The 17,028-nt window shown below is 51.7% G+C and overlaps 1 protein-coding gene across 6 annotated transcripts in view; it reads right to left on the bottom strand.

The window, feature by feature from the left end:
• Positions 1-39: 39 nt before the first annotated feature.
• The window catches only part of NGEF (neuronal guanine nucleotide exchange factor), a 50,186-nt gene continuing 33,197 nt past the window's right edge, over positions 40-17,028 (bottom strand). For all 6 annotated transcript variants that reach the window (XM_050308549.1, XM_050308550.1, XM_050308551.1 and 3 more), the window contains 10 exons: positions 13,778-13,938; positions 13,484-13,636; positions 11,423-11,552; positions 10,588-10,662; positions 8,632-8,721; positions 7,505-7,668; positions 6,342-6,497; positions 3,890-3,969; positions 3,334-3,438; positions 40-2,701 (listed from right to left, as the gene is read on the bottom strand). In XM_050308549.1, the coding sequence (XP_050164506.1) occupies positions 2,529-2,701; positions 3,334-3,438; positions 3,890-3,969; positions 6,342-6,497; positions 7,505-7,668; positions 8,632-8,721; positions 10,588-10,662; positions 11,423-11,552; positions 13,484-13,636; positions 13,778-13,938 (1,287 nt within the window). In that variant the 3' untranslated portion in view covers positions 40-2,528. The remainder of the gene's footprint in view (positions 2,702-3,333; positions 3,439-3,889; positions 3,970-6,341; positions 6,498-7,504; positions 7,669-8,631; positions 8,722-10,587; positions 10,663-11,422; positions 11,553-13,483; positions 13,637-13,777; positions 13,939-17,028) is intronic.

Raw genomic sequence — 17,028 nt, 5'->3', positions numbered from 1 at the left:
GTGATCAGTGAGGGGGAGGAAGGACACACACACGAGCTGTTTTGGCGCTGGCTTGCTCAGCTACATTTCATCACACGGAAAAACGAGACAAGAAGAAGTTCCCCTTAGTTTGCTGAGGCAGCCTGGCAGGGGTCAGGGGGCTCCAGCCCCTGCTTGGGGGCTGCAGGCCTGGCCCTGGACAACACTGGAGACCACTGAAACGGGGGCGTGCAGGGCTGGGGCTGAGGAAGTAACACTGGATGCCACTTGGTGCCTGAAACGGCACAGCCTGGGCCCGGGGCCTGGAGTCCTACACAGTCACAGCAGAGCAGGAGGGGTGGAACAGTCCCAGGGCTTGGCGGTGGGATAGGGCACAGCAACCCTGCTCCCTGGGGAAATCCAGTGAGGACCTGCTGTCCTGGCACTGGGGAACTAGTGAAACAGCTGCTTCTCATCGATGGTAATCAAGCCTTTGTGTGCTGTGAGAAACACCCCAGGCAGGCATGTTGGGCTGCAGTGCCTCGGCTGGACTGGCTGCTGGGCTGCAAAGCTGGAGGTGCGTTGTGGTGACTTCTCAGGTAATTTTAACAGCTTCCTTGATCTGGAACTCCCTGGGCGTTTTCACTTGTAAATTTGTGGCTGCTGCAAGGTCTGGACCCTGAGCCGGAGGTTTAGTTGTCTCAGAAAGCTGACTGTGGGGTGCCAGAAAGATGGCTTGGGGTGTCCCCATTAAATCAGCCCCCTGCACCAGACTGGAGGCTGCAGGTCTTTCCTGGCCCCTGCTCTGGGCTGGGCACCGGATGGTGACCTGGAGCCTCTGGCTGGTGCAAGCTGCCCAGGGGCCCTCTGCCGGGGTCCACGGTGGCTGGGGCAGCACTACCCTGCTGGCTAACACATCCTAATGTGTTGACACTAAGCTGGACCTGAGCAGCCAATGCCTTCTCTCCCTCTTCACAGTTGTGGCTCCCACCACTTTGGTCCTGGGGGCTGGCTCTGAGCTGGCTGTACCAGGGCTGTGGTGACAGTAGAGCAAGCCGCAAGGACAGCCCTGGCCCCCCTCTCAGCTGTGTCTGGCCTCATGCTGCACACCCCATGTCTAATCTGGGCCCCACATGGTTCAAAGACCAGCTCAGGATCCTCCCTTCAGCACCTTCCCAGCATCCTGTTTCCTCCTCACGCTGCTGCTGGCACAGTGGTGCCTCTCCCCTCTGTGCAGGTGGCTGGTGTGTGGCTCCACGGGCAGGCAGCTGCTCTCCATCCCCTCCCTGAGCACGACCGTGGCACTGCCAGAGCATCCACCACCACAGGCCACAGTGCCTGGAAGACAGTCCTTTGCAGAGTTCCAGAACGATCCCAAATACTTGATTTTCCCGGTGGATGCTGACCCAGCTTGGGACCAGCCTGCAGCTCCGAGGCTCTCGACTGCAGCCGTGTGGGACTGCTGAACAGCAGGCAGGTGCCGTGGCTCTGTCCTGTGCCCTGGCTGCTCTCAGTGCTGCGCCCTGGGCTTCATGCGACGTTCAGTGCCACAGCTGGCAGGAGGGGTGGCTGTGCTGGGGCAGGGTTTGGGTGTGTACACAGAGGGGGTCCTGTACAGCGGGGCTGGGGGTTACAAGCATGCAGGCAGCGATGGCTGGGCCTCCCACAGCTCGTGGGACAGCAGCTCCTGGGTCAGGGCACTCCCTGCTGTGGGGCAGCCCGGCTGTGCTCCCGTGGGTTGTGGTGCTGTGCAGGGAGGCGCTGGCGTGGCCGCCCTGCGCCGGCCTTGCAGGGAGCAGCAAAGACCACGAGTGCCAGGTCAGCTGGGAAAGGCCACGGTGGCTGGGCCTGTGGCTTCTGCAGAGGGAGGGCTGGGCAAGAGGGGCTGAGCCTTGTGGCAGGGCCCAGGTGTGCTTCCCGGCCACCAGGCAGGTACACGGGTAGATTGGGGCTGGCGAGGCTGGGCTGCTGGTGGAGCAGAGCTGGGTGTGGAAGCAGATTGAGGGTCTGCCTGTGGGAATAGGTCCAGCAGCTTCTCAGCAGGACTGGAGAAGTGGAGGTCCTGGAGCTCATCCCAGCTTGTTGCCAATGGGCTCTGAGAGGCAGCGAGACAGCTCCTTGGCTGCAGTTCCTACCCCTGAGAGAGGCTGTGCCCAGAGCACCCCAGACTCAGAAGGGAGCAATGAGCTGTGAGTGCTCAGTGATGTTGGTGGCCACGTGCCTTTCCTAAATGGCCTGAGCCAGCCTCAGCCAGCACATGTGCAACAAATGGGGCTTATCTGGCTGGCACCTGGTGGCCTTCGGGCAGTGTCCACGGGGCTCATGCTCTCTGGGACTTTACAGAACACCTGGAAAAGGGTTATTTTACAGTTTAGAGTACTGATCTCTAGGAAAGGATCAGTGCAGGGCGGGGGCCAGGAACGACAGTCAGGTTGTTCATGGGTGTGTGTGCCTTGTCCGGTGCAGCAGGTCCTCCACCATGTCCCACAGCTGCCACCTCTTCCCAGCTGGCAGCCTCTGTCTCCTGCCCCTCTCCCAGAGGCACTCCAGATGCTCGGGAATGCTGCCGGTCACTGGCGGTTTCTGCTGCCCAGTTTCCTTCTCTGACTGTCATCTGACTTGTGCACCCGGAAACACTCCTTCAGGTTCTGGGCTCGGATTTTGGGGTTCAGGATCTCTTCCCCCATAGAACTGGGGAACCAGCCTCTCTCCTGGTCATGAAGACGCTCCCCAAATATCCAGCCTGAGTAGAGACAGAGACAGGCATAAGCGTGGAAGGCCCTTGCTCCTGCACTGGGACTGTTGTGCTGGAAAGAGCCCACGGAGGTGACAGAGCTCTCTGGAAGTTACTCAGAGGCCTGTGCTGGAGCAGACCCAGTCTGTCCATCCAGCAGGTAGTGCCTGAGCAGCACTGTGTGTGGACAACTGGCTCGAGGGATGCCAGCAGAAAGCAGGCACTGCTGCCACTGAGTACCCTCTGCTGCCCCTGAAGCCACAGGAGTGGTTCCCAGCAGAGACCCAACATGACAGACCACCAGCTACGAGGGTGTTCCAGACAGCAGGACTGGGTGGCTGTGAAGCATCCTGAAGGTAAGAACAGCTCTGGGATACATCTGGGGTAGCTGTGCCAGCCCCACCATGGCCCACAGCTGGTGCCAGGGTGGCTGTGCCAGTATTGCCACAGCTTAGGGCAAGCCTGGATTGTCTGAGTGTTAGAAGGCAGTAACTCCCTTCTCCTGCTGTGACCTCCCTCAGCTGTGATGCCAGTGTCAGGGTCTCTCCCTGGCTGAAGGGAGACTCACAGCTGCCTGCCCCGAGCAAAGCCCACCCCTGCACAGGGACTCCCAGCCCGTCCCCACCCTGTCCCCCATATACCATCATCTGTCTTGTCCAGGATGTTGAGGACATCAGCCAGTTCCAGGGACAGCTCATCGGGCTGCTGGGCCACGTACGGGTGGACACACTGGATCTGTGGGCAGTCTGCCAAGGAACAGGGCACAGTGAGGGATGACTGGGGTGGAGCCCACGGCAGGACAGCACGGCTCGGGGGGTGGAGCACCGCCAGCTCTGTGCATGGTCCTCTGACCTGGGAAGGAACCCTGGGGAGGCCAGAGGGTGCCCCAGCCACAGGGACCAGTGCAGCAACTGTGTGGGAAGGGAGCTGGGTGCACATCACCACCACAGTGCCAGCCACGAGCAGCCTGGGTGGGAGGGAGAGTGGTGGTGCAGCCCAGCCTGGGTTGGGCAGGGGGGCAAGGTCAGGGCCAGGCCTAGAGACAAGCAGGTATTGATGGTGGAAACACAAGGGGAGCCCAGGGAGAGGGTTCAGCTTTGGCAGAGGCCTCAGGTATGTGGCTGGACTGAGATCAGGCAGAATAAGGCACCCTGGGTAGGGGTGAAGAGCTCCTGGCTCCCATGTTGTGTCTCTTACCAACAAGTCTGGAGGTAAATGAAACGAACTTGGTTCTCCGGTTCGGGGCCAGTGAAATCATCCAGCGTTTCATTTCACTCCTGGATAGGGCAGACAAACCAAGGCTGTGAGCATGAGACAGCTGTAGGTCCTCCAGCTCTTCTGCTCAACCAGCCCCAGACTCTGAATTCCTCCTCCCAGCCTTTTCCTGCCTGCCCCTCAGGGGTCCCGGACTCAGTGGTGATGCTGAGCCCCACTCTTGCACACCCTGGTTGGGATGTCACACGTGGCACAGTGCTCTGGGCCCCTCTGCACAGCCCTGGCTGTCCCCACAGGCAGCAGTGTCCCCCTCTGGGGAGCAGCACTGCTGCTTGGAGCACAGTGGGGTGGGGGCTTGGCGTTCTCTGAGATCTAACAAGCAAAAGCAGCTCTGGCTGGGCTGGTCAACAGGGGCAGTTTTTCCTGGAGATAACAGGACAGGAACCATTTATTCCCGCAGCTGCTGTGCAGGAACATTTAAAGGGCAGAGCTGATTAATTCCCTTGCAGACAAATGCTGCAGCTCACTCAGCAGGGGATGAGACAGACCCATGTGAAGGCATCACCAGATCCAGCACACTGCAGAACCTTGGTCTGCAGCAGGAGGGTGAGATCTCACAGGTGCTGGAGAAACCCCTCGAGGCTTCCCTCAACCCCACTTGGAAATGGGGCAGTTTGTTTTCACAGGCTCCAGTTCCTGCCTGGAGGCCCAGCTGTGCTCCTGGCTTCGAGGGAGCCAGAACTTTCTACCTCCTTAGGTGGTTTTAAAGCCTGAATTTGACACACATCTAAAGCCACTGGAGTGTCTTCTGGGAGGAGAGGGGCCTGAAAGGGAGGCATAAAGGACAAGTGCTGGCAGGTTGATCTGTGGGGCTGGGATTACCTCATGCTTCAGGGCTGAAGCACAATGCCAAGGACCAGTGGAAACACCTTCCTGGTGTGATGAAGATGTGTGGGATGAGGGCCTTGTGCATGGAGGAGCTGCCATGTAGAGACTAACCCAGGGGCTTGCCATGTCTGTCTACAGGCTGGCCTTGCACCCAGCTCTTAGGATCCTGCCTGCAGCAGCCAGCTCCTGTTGTCCTGCAAGGAGCCCCCCTGTGCTCCAGTGCTATCCCTGCAACCAGCTGTGTCCAAATAAGCTGCCAGCTCCCTGCAGTGCCCACGCAGGGCATTAGCTGTGAGCTGCCACTGAGCAAGTCACCATTGCCATACAGGTTCAGAGGTGCAAGAGCTGTGGAACAGATGCAGAAGTCTCTGTTTGGCACCAACTTATCCCTTCTGATTCTTTAGACTTCCAGTCTGTGCCTGGTACTGCCCCCATCACCCCAGCAGCCTTGGAACAGTAGCCTTCAGCAGCTGCTGTATCACATTTCAGTGCTCAAGATCTGTTGGCAAGCCATGTTCTGGATCACATACTTGCTGTGGCCACCTAGAAGATGGAACAGGATGCAGAGTACAGACCTGCCACTACCTCCCCTGGCCTGGTTTATCAGTCTCTGCACAGCCAAGCCTCACAGACGTCAGATGTGCGCTTGCCCTGCATAATGTGACTGACATCTCTATTTTCAGTGCAGCAGAGCTGCAGCCACGTGTCTGGGGAGAAGGGACAGCTGCTCACTGTGCTGGGGGCTCATCCTCCCAACACTGGTGCCGTGCTGCGCTCAGGGGGTCAGGGTGCAGTCCTGGGGCTGGTGCTCATTTGGGAACATGGGTGATGAACACCAGCCTACTGACAGCAGGGAACATCCAGCTGGGGCTGTGCATCGTCTCTAGGAGCTGTTCAGCTGGTGGCACAGCTGCTGTGCCTAGAAAACATAGGCCTGGTAACGCTCAGGTCAGAGAGAAAGCCATGCCCTGTGCTCCAGACCAATCGGTTCCGTGCTAGTCTAGCTGAATCATTTGCCCAGTCTGAGCTTGTTGGAGCCTGAAGTGAAAAATCAGTGAGCCAAAAACCCTGTATCCAGGGAGACAAGGAGGCCCCCAGCAGCAGAAGGGCTGCACAAGATTGGCACTGGCTGTGGAGACACGGAAGAAGCAGCCAGCAGAGCTGTTGGAGCGTGCCAGTGCACATCCTTCTTGGTTTTACTTTCTGAATATGCTGCAGGCTGTAAAGCAACTGGGCCCCTGTGCCTGGGCTGAATTCTGACCTCTCTGTCCCAGAACAGAAAGTGCCTGTCCGTCCTCCACCCCAGCTACCACAAATCCACTGTACAGGAGAGAAACCTGCCTCATTCACCAGTGCCTTTCAGTAGGAGGGGGCAAAGGCAGCCTTGGGAGAGTGATGCTGGGCAGAGAGGGTAGTAGGACCAGCCCAGCTGCAGCAGTGAGATCCCTCCCTGCCTGCCCCTGGAAAGCCCAGAGAGCTGGTCCCCATGCAGGCAGGGTGCAGGGGGAGAGCACTGCTGAGAGCTGGCAGGGTGCCCGGTACTCACTGGGACGATGCCTTCAGCATGTAACTGGCCTCACGGTCATCTGCATTCTCCAGCAGCCTCAAGATGAAGACGTTGGCCAAACTCTGCCCCTGATCTTCCAACTCCTCTACCCGAAGAAGCCCTCGGGGAGCAGAGTCAAACACCTGGTACTTGTCCCTGGGAGGAGATTAGGAAAAAATGCAGTTATCCTAGGAGACTTTGGCTTCCGCCACCCAGAACTGTACTGAGGACACAGACCAGGAATCTCTGCATGGCAGGAGGAAAAAGAGATGTCCTGCTGTGGGAAGGGATGAGCGGGTGGCTATGAAAACCCACCGCAAAGCAAGAAACCCTCTCCTTGCTCTGCCCTAGGCATCCTGCACGGCCTGGAACAAGTTGCTTGCTCTGAGCTCCCCATGCACAAAACACAGATGGTACTCCCTCCAAGGGGACTGTGAGGCTTAATTCATTCCTATTCATGAAATGCCCTCTGTGTTTTCTGGATACCAGTTGCCACAGAAGCAAAACATTTCTCCACACACAGACACTGCGGCGACACGTTCGTTAGGAACGTTGGACGAGCGAGATGCTCCCCACCAGTGGGTCTGGTTCAGCCCACAAAGAGTGTGCTGTTCTCTGCTGCTGTGTTTGACCAGTGTCTGCTTGCACAGGACTCAGTCCTCAGCATGAGAACATCCTCCTCCTGCTCCTTAGGCAGGTTACACCCTGTCAAATATAACTGCTGGCCTCAGGCCTAAATTTATACCCCTCCCTGCTGCTCAAACATTCTAGTCTGCTTTCTTAGAGGCTTAACTGACTAAATCTGAGCTGTTCTTCAGGCAGTGATGAGTCAAAAATCACTTCTTGACAGGAAGGCAGGCCTCCTGGGTCAGCCCACCAGTCAATGCAACTCATTGCCACCCCACAGAAACTGCTGGATGGATGCTCACTTACCCTGCTGGAAGACCTGGCCCAGGATCTGTTTAACTCCTGTTTGCTATAAATTTTCAGCCAGAGAGAGCCATGCCACCCATGAAGAGTCAGCTGTGCTCACAGGCAAGTGACTGATGGAGGGAAGTATACAGGTCAGGCCAGGATGGGATCACAGCTTGGATAAACCCAGAGGCAAATCGGACCAATGAAGTGTCCCATGTACTACCCAAATTCAGGTAGTACAGACTCACCCAGGAATCTGCCGGCAAATCACCAGCAGATCATTGAACAGGAACAGGTAGATTTCTCTGAAGAGTTTCTTGGTGCGAAGTGTTCGTGACGTCTTTGGACCGTTCATTTGCTGCAGTTCCCCCTGCTTCAGCAGCCAGCGGGAGTGGGAGATGATGGGCACAGACTAGAAGGGAGGAAAAGATGGCAAAGTTCAGAAGAAGAGCAAAACCCCCTGGATTCAAGTGGTCAGGATGTCGAAAGTAACAAGAGGTGCAAGAGAGGGGTGGTGAGCTCCTATCAGCAAAACCTGCACTGCAGGGGCTGCAGCAGAGCTGCAAGGAGAAGGCAGTGCCCTCTGCCATCCCCAGCACAGCCCAGCAGTGTGACAGCACTCAGACAGGGGCACAGTAGAGGCCTGAGAATGGACAGATGCCTAAGGATGGTAATGCTTCATTGAAGCAACAGCCTGTGCCCTGAGCTCTCACCAGGAGAGCACATCTCATACCTGGGCTGAGCTTTTCTGGCCAGGGAGACTGACTTTCAAAAACATGTATTTGGCCTTTTGGCTACAAAAAAAAACAGGTTAAAAGGGTTTTAACTGGTTGTGTCTGTCCTAGCCAGGAGGAGATACTGTCCACGAGCCACCACAGCACTTCTGCTAGAGTTTTAACACACACTGTGTTAAAAACAAGAAGCCCAGGACAAAACACATCTTACACTAGAGAAACACTAACATTTCCAATTGACTGAAATATTGAAAAATATCTGTATAATTGCTACTCCTTCTACCTTCACTCCCTTCCAGTGTTTGTCACGTGCAGGTGGCACAGTCCTCACACTCTTCTCCCCAGAAGCATCATCTCCATGGCACTCATGAAAAGGATTGACAACTTTATACTCAGCACTGGACTTTCATGGTATATATTAAATGAAATCTGGTCAGACACTCCTAAATACTGATTTAGTCGTTCCCTGAGTGGAGCCAAAATAGATCAGCACCAGGTAATTAGAGACTGTACATAATGCATAAATGCAGTGATGAATTAAAATGCCATGACAATCTTCATCTGGGTATTTTTCAGCTTTCAAGTGTTTTGCTTTGTAGCTTTCATCTCCCTTTAACATCATTATCAGCCTGTGCTTATACCTTGATCTTGAATTCCAGCTTCTTCTGGATGCTGATCATCTGCTCTGTTCGGCTCATCTTCCGCACACCTTCATTACAGGCTTTCACCACCTGGGAGAAGAGAGCAGAAAGGTTTGCCTCCACTGGCCTGAAGTGTTGATGGACAGCAAGGAAAGGCCTGACCATGATCAGGGAACTGCCCTGCTGTAACAGGAATCGTCCCAGCCAAGCTCTTCTATCAACACTGTGTTTGCATGAAAAAGAGAAGGGGAAAAAACCTCAGAACGCAAACAGCCAAAAACCCCCAAACACCCAGAAGATGTTACAGGTGGAACTGGCTATCAGAGCACGTGTGAGGTGGCTCCATTTGGTTACTGAACCAGACAGTGTAAAACAATGTTCCAGATCCTGACACACCATATATCTCATCTTCCCTGCTCCCAGCACTTGAAATGAGGAATGTGTGCAGTGTCATCTTCAGGAAGAGAATGAAGCCAAACATCTTCATTTCCAAAGTGCAAATGCTGTGGTTCTGCCAAGTGGTATCAGATGCCAAGGCCATGAAATGTCCCAGGGAAAGAGATGTTCATCAGACAGAGCCCAGCTGTGTTCAGAGTGCAAACTTTTAACTGAAAACCCACAACCAACTGCAGGCACTACCCTGTTACAGGGACCTTAACCTAGATGCCACTGCCTGTTTCATAAGGAGCAACTCTCTGGAGAACTGGCTTGGCAGAAAAATTACGTTGGAGAACAAGCTCCACCTTGTGCTCTGTTTCTGCTACTCAAAATCCACTCGAGTATCAGCAACTGAAACAGTGACCACCTCTTGCCTCTCAAACAGGATACCTACAGAGAAAATAAGTGCTAGATGACCTCTGTTGTGATGCCTGGACCTAGCTGGATATGAGGTATCTAAGCTTACACACTTATAGATCAGTGTTTAACCATGCAAAGGAGTGAGCAAACTGATCATGTGAGTCACTGATAACTGAATATAAAGCCAGCATTTTTCCATCAGCAGCTGTAGTCACCTGCATGCTACAGGAACAGGCTTTCCTCAGGCTACTGACCAACGGGAAAAGAATTGGCTATCAGATGCATCCAGAGGGATTCTGCAAACACTAATGTAGCACAGAACATCCTTCACTGAAAGGTCCATCTTTATCCTGAGCAATCTCCGAGTGTACAATTCCTAGGTTAGCTGAGGGCAAACCCAAGAGCCAGTTCTGGCCCAGTGTTTCAGTCAGAAGCTGCAAGCCCATGCTCAGGCTAATGTTCTAGAAGAGTTTTCAACTTCAAATACTGAACTGCAGGAGTCAGGAGACGTTCCAAGCACTCTGTCCCAGCACATGTACCTGCCAGCTATGTCCAGACCATTCAGGTATGAAATCATCCTGTCTGACCATGTCAGGAAGAGCCCAAGTAGAAGACATCCCACTGCCTTCCTGGTGTTTTGTACACAGCAGTAAGTAGCACAACTGAACACCACATCTGTCTACCAGCCTCAGGGAAGAGGGCTAAAAGCAGGCTTGGGGACTTCATTAGGAAACTGTTATTCTAGGTCAGAGGAAGACGTGTGTTGTGTTGGAGGAAACCTGACACAGTTGTACCCTGCTGCCTGCTGCCCCTAATTACACCTCTCAGTGGGATCCATCACCTTCATGTATCTGCAAAAACAGCTTGTGTTCTTAGAGGCCCCGAGGGAAAACATTCCCTCTGCCTTTTCCTACAGCAGAAGCATACACACCTGCTGTTAGCAAGGGATTCCTTGTCGCTGACATCTAAGTGCTGCTAGATTAGTCCATCTTTCAGCCTTCAGAAAAAATAATTACTCTTGAAATGCAGTGACAGGATTCAAAGAGACAGCTCCAGGATGAAATGTAGTCTGTAGGTCATTTTTTGAGGGGGGGGTGTGCATGAAATGAGCATGATGGTTCAATCTTAATGGTCTTCAGTTAACTTATTCAGACTTACTGTTTCCAATTCTTTATGTGCATCCAGGGCTGTAGATTCCCTGTCAGATTTCTCTTCCACTTTCTTCAAAATATTCTGCAGGGGAGGAAAGGCTGTGTTAATGCTGATCCCCACCTGAGAGCACAGAAAGGTCTTTGCTAGCCTATGAGCTGCTTCTGGCCATCCACCTAATTACAGGAGAGGGGACAGAGTACAGTGACCCTCACCTCTTTGTTCCTCTTTCTCATTACGACCTGTTCCCATATGACCTTATATCTAAGGGAAATGTAACAGGAAGACTCTTATTTTATACATAAAGTAATAAATTAATAAAGCTAGAGCTGGCACTGACAGATAATGTTACTGGTAATACCACTGGGATAAGACCATTTGGGACTGAGCTGTTTCCTCATCCCCACAAGCATGTTCTCCAGCAGTGTTTAGACAAGCTGGCAAAGCACAGGAGGAGAATGGCTGACAGTCTGATCCAAGGCACCACATGAGGTAGCATCCCCATGTCCACCAGCTGTTCTGCATCTGTGTGTCACCATCCTAACCATCAGGCAGCTGGGTTAATGGACTGTTGCTACCCTTTCTAGCAGCTCAACCAAATCCCTTCCCAACTCTCTCAGTCAGTAAAAGCTATCTGGCAAATTCAACACTAACTCGGGGATGGTCTCTGCGAGACTGAAATCTCTTGTCTGTATTCATGGGGAATTCTAACTCTGTGGAAAGGCTTCCCCCAGCTCTAGGGTTGATCATGGCTGCATCTAAGCCCCATTCACAGCTGCTGGAGAAGAAAATTACAGGAGTGATCCAGAAGACCTTTGTGACAGAGATACGAGCAGAACTTTACCTGCACCAGCAGCTTGAGCCGAGTGATTCTTTGAAATGGCAGAATCAGGAAGGAAGAAAAGGACAGGCCTTTGCACTTAGGATCCAGCTCCAGCTGTGAGATCACTTCCCGGAAAGCTGGTTTGTCCTGGCTGAGAGGAGACACAGAGAAGGTGAGGACTTTGAGTGCTACTCTGCCTGGGACTCTCGTACAGGGCTGGTGACCCAAAAGCAGCTTGGTCTCAAGAGATACCATCTGCCACAGGAGATAAGAGAGGAGGAGGGGACTGAATGCCTCTAGGTGTATTTTAGTTTGAATCTAAAACTATTTATAGTGTTGGGGGAGGGAAAAAATAGACTTCTAATGTACAAGCCATGGTAGCACTCACATATGTTCATCTCCAGCTCAGCAGCATACGCTGCGTGCGTAGGTGTGTGTGAATGGGGTGTGTGTCCAAGTACATGAGTCAGAGCCATAATTATATATTTTTACACAGTTGGAACTCTGTGACAAGGTGAAATTCACATAGGCATAAGAACAAGACAAGCCACAAAACAGCTCAAGTTTGGATAGTCCTTGCTGCTTAGCTGGAGGATGGTAATCATTATCTGGCCTGAGAAGGGCAGGGGCCATTCCCAGGAGATGAGGACACGGGTGGGCCACGGACACAGCTGCACAAGCAGTCTCAGAAGGCCCAGCTGCCACAGTCAATTCCTGGCAGCCTCAAGGCCTGGAGAAGGCTGGCACTGCTGGAGCCCCGGCCCGCAGAAACAGCGTGGAGCCAACGAGGCTGCTAATGGTGCAAAACCTGTCTGTACTGTGTGTTCTCACAACATCCAAGGGAAGCCACTGGCAGTGCTCCCTGCTGCAGCAGGTGCTCTGTGATGGTGTGACTCACCTGCCCAGTGGGGGGAACTGGGAACTGTGGGGGGAACATCTCAGGCTTCGAGTTCAGCCCAGTGCTGCAAAATTCCTGTGCTAGCTGGGAGCCTGGGCTTCGAAGGGAGTCTGTTCTTTTCAATGTGCTTCATGTATTCTCACAGATAAAAAATGCTGCCCTTGGAATTCACACTGAGGAATACCTCGATCTCCAACAGGTCCTTTTTAAGCTCAAGTAATCCAGCCTATTGCTGCTTTGCTTCTGAGCATTTAGTTAATGACTGTAGGCAAATTGTTTGTATTCTGCAGCTGCACTGCTCACCTCTGACTGAAGGAAACCCTGTCCTACCCTGCTTTTGGAGAGAACAGCTGGCCAAGCTCAGCAGAGGCCCCTGAAAAGTGGTTTTTTTTCCTCAAAAGCTGGAGACCAGGGAAAGGAAAGGACTAGGGATTGTTACACTTCCCTGAACCAGCTGCTGCTGCAGGAGAAAATACACTGCAGCATGGGCAATGGGCTGTCCTGAAAGAATCCAGGACATTGTAACTAAAGAAAAATTAAATCTCCTGCTGAAAGACAAGCTTGTAGGGCACTCATTGTTTTGAGCTGGTATCAGAGAATTCCTACTGGACCAAAAAACTTGCTAAACTTGAAAAATACTACAAAAATATCTTGGATTATATCCTCAGGCCTAGGTCTGTGTGTGTAACACCAGAATGTGAAGCAAATAGCTTTTGCCTTTTTTTTTTTTTTCCTTTTAAGAAAAGTCTGTTGTTTGGAAAAAGAGTTAATTATCAAATTTGGGAAGGTTAAATGTCTTGCTGAATAGCTTGGGAAAAGTGGTGGCTGTTTTTGTCATCAGAGTTCTATATTATATTGGCCTTTTATCTCTTGCAGTTTAAAAATACGTGCATTTCACAAGCACAAGGCCCTGTGTGCACCACGACTATTTCCCACAGTTGGGAACTGCTGGTTCTGAATTTACTTGCATACACGTACATACATGGTACCTGTATACTGTATAACCCCATCTTTACAATAAAGCCTTTAATTGCAGGGGTTTTATGGCTGTAGTGAGAAATCAGTGAGGCGGGAAATCCTGTTTCTGTGCCATCCAGCCCTTTCTCATACATATCAAATTTACAGCTAAATCCGTGGCCTGTACCATTTTGCAAAGTAATTTAACAACAAGGACTAGAACTCACAGAAGCTGCTTGTAAGCTCTCTCCTGGTAGGTCTGGTTGGACACGTAGGTGATGTACACGGAGAAGTGATTGACCGTGTGCTGGTAGACGATGTCACACACGTCCGAGATCACAATGTTCTCCTCCACCCGCTGCTCCAGGTCCAACAGGAAGCTAGAGGAGAAAGCCAGTACTCATATTTAATTGTGGCCTGTCTGTCCCAGGCAATTGCCAGGAGAAGGCAGCTCCTCCCTCCCTGTGCAGCTGAGGTCAGCTAAAGCCATTGCCCGCACTGCCACTCAGCAGCTGCCTTACCGCTCGCTGACAGCCATCACATCCAGCACGTTGGAGAAAAGGATGTGCGCCTCAGACGGGTGTAAGATCTTCTTCAGACGCTCATTCTCCATGAAGTGAGACACCAGCAGATTGAGACTCTTGTAATATGAGGCTTCAGAAGTAACCAGCTCAAACATGGCCTGGGGGAGAATCCCAAAGAAGGCAATCAGGAGGTACCTTCTGCTTCTACAGGGAGGCACCCCCGGCGTTAGTGAGAACATCTGTGATGCACAGCCATGGACCTCCACCCACCCTCCAGCCTAGAGGACAGGCAGAGAGATCCCCACAATGTATTTGCCACGTGTTACATGGGATAGTGACTTGAATAGGGGAGGATTCCTTCCCCAACCATCTGCCCTGACTCAAAGGAAATAGAGCTGCTACTGTCCAAGTGAGGCTCCCTCCCTGGTCAGCCCTGACCACACACTTTTCTGACCCAATCCACGGAGGACCAGGACGAGACACGGTAGTCCATAACTAATACCACAAATCATAAATTATCTTCAGACTTCAGCCTTTGCTTATCCTATTAGAAGAGAAAACTCTGGAGCAAAGCCTCAGGCTGAGGATGTGGTCTGTGGAAGCAGAAAGAGCAGAAAGACAAATTGGTGGTTTCATTCAGAGATAAAAATCAATTTAATGAGATGAAAATATATAGTCTTCTGCCTACAGTAGGTGCCACAGGGACAGTCCACTATTGGCACAGAGAGCTCCCTTACTCTCCGGGGGAGTCTTTGTTCAGAGTGAGATACAAAAGGAGAGTATTTACACAACTCTGAATCCATTAGTTGAAGTGAGATTAACTGAAGATTCTCACGAGAGCCTCAACACAGTGAAAAATTGTTAGATCCTTCAGACATCTCTTGATGAAGGTGTATCTTGGGCTCCTTGTCCTGGGGCTGGCCCATGCTGCCACTACTGAGAGAGGAACCTTTTATAGCTCTGTGAAAGTCTCATTTCCTTGACTCTAAAACTACCCGGATGCTCCCCTCCTGCCCATGGCCCGTGTTGCACCCTGGGGAGCGGGAGCTGGCCGGGCAGGGCAGTGGTGGGGCCCTGAGCTCTCCCAGCAGCTGCAGGGCCCAGCTACAGTCAAGGACATCCAGGGGAGCTAGAGGTATGTACAGGATTTTTTGTACTGTGTGTTTATTCTGAATTAGCTGGGGGGCTGTGTTGTGGTTTGCTTGTTGTTTGTTTGGTTTTGCTTTTTAAAGAAATGATTTGAAATTCTCCACTGATCACTTTTCAGCCTTTTCCTGGAAATATCACAGAAGAACCCAAGGGAGAGACCTGGGCTGTGTCCCTGACACTGTGCTGCACTCCAAGATCTGGAGGACAGGGACAGCAAGGAGGGACTGTTACTCAATCCAGAGCTGTTAAAACAGCAGTTTAAGTGATGTTTCAGCTCTTTGCAGGGTTGGTAGCCTAGGAAGTATTCCCAGTGGGCAGTTAATTCAAACAGGTGGTCCTTTCCCGCACCAGAGAGGGAGGCTCAGCCCCCAGAAGGGAGATGGCTAGAGCTGAACGTGCACAGTCAGTGACCATGGAACAGAGAGTGTTTAAGGAATAAGAGGGTGCTGGATTTTTTTTTCAAGGCCAGTTTCCTCATGAGAAAAGTAGAGGAGTATCAGCTCAGCTCCTCCAACAGCTTTACCCAGGCAGCTGGTGAACCTGGGAGAGAAGCTCTCTCTTTCTGCATGACTGGCTCAGTCCTAAACTTTTACAGCTTTAACTGTACCTTTTTATTTGACAAATGAGAGCAGAAGTGGAAATATGCAAAGACACAACAAAGAATAAGACAGGACATGTTGGGACAGCCAACTCTCCCTTCCACATATCCTGGAGATTGATATCTTCTATCATTTTTTCTGCCAAATTTGATTGCAGGATGGTTGTGAGAGCTGAGATCAAGACTTGCCACTCTACCACAGCCTTTAAACCTTCAGCCAATTTGCTTCCTCTAGGAGGATTCTTCCTGGTCTGCAGAAGCCCCTCTGCCTATGTTTGGAGAAATCAGTTTGTGTGTGTTTGCTGTTCACTGTAGTGGAAGGTGCTAGACCTGCATGGGCAGGTGCAGAGTGCAGGCCATCCTAAAGAAATACTGAAATCCATAGGGAAAATATCCATGCACAGGGTTCTGACTTAAAGGAGATGCTGAAAGTAAAGAACATCTTCACTGGTCAGGACAAGCTTCTGGAAGTGTTCATAGCATGTGCAAGGTGCTGATTCCTACTTTACTTTGGAGATCCAGCTGGTCCTCTGCAGACCCAAAGTACCTGCTCCAAGCAGCCCAGCCAGCTGTTTCCACTTTGGATGGGAAGAACAAGCTGCAAACCTCCTACACTGGCACCAAACATCCACCTGTGATGCGATGATGTGATCCCTGTGGAGTAACCGAGCTCTGCTGGCTCTAAGCAGTCACTAGAAAAAAAAGAGCATCAACTTCTGGTCTCAGAAGTGCAAAAATACTAGGAAAAAATCTGAACTAAATGTCAGTTGACATATTGCTGTCTTCTTGAGTCTGAAACTCTCTCTTGGAAACACGACCAATGCCGTTCCATCAGTCCTCTGGGTCATTACCTTCAAGAAATCTCAGAAGCACATAAAAGCTGTGACAATCATTTTCATTGCATATGTTTTGGTAGGGAGGCTAAGAAAGGAAAAGAGATGTGAAGCCTAAGGAAGAAGGAAATGCAGAGGATCGAAAAAGAAAAGAAGTAAGAGTCATCAAGGACAAGATTATTCCTTTAGGCTCAGTTCCCACTGAGGCAATATGGTGGTTTAGAACAGAGATTGGAAATACCTGTTCCTGATGGCCCTGCTCTTCATGTAACCCCCCAGGTAAGAAGGGGGAGTCCAGGTCTAGTCTAGGAGGGACACTGCTCTGACCCCTTGCCTTGGCATTGGCTTTGAGCAACTCTCACACCTGGCTGCCTTCACAGGGTCAGGGCAGTAAGCTCAGCACAAGAGCACCCTGAAGGGTTGAAACCTAAGATTTACTCGATGAAGGAGATTAAATTAAGTATTTCCTGGACATTTTTGTGAAAATGGAACAGAAAAGAAAGACTGCCTGCTTGTCAAGTGTGCTCTTCCACACAGGCCATGCCACCAGTGCACACAACTTTTGCTCAAGCAAAGAATATTTCCAGAGCAGCAGCTTTGTCACCTAAATTCACACTATGGGTGCAGACTAGTCTGTCTCAGCCCCTTCTTCTACCACCAAAGTGACC

The sequence above is a fragment of the Myiozetetes cayanensis genome, unplaced genomic scaffold (assembly GCF_022539395.1).
Source record: "Myiozetetes cayanensis isolate MyiCay16 unplaced genomic scaffold, myiCay2020 scf13, whole genome shotgun sequence".
NCBI lineage: Eukaryota > Metazoa > Chordata > Aves > Passeriformes > Tyrannidae > Myiozetetes > Myiozetetes cayanensis.
This window is presented reverse-complemented; position numbering and strand designations above follow the sequence as displayed.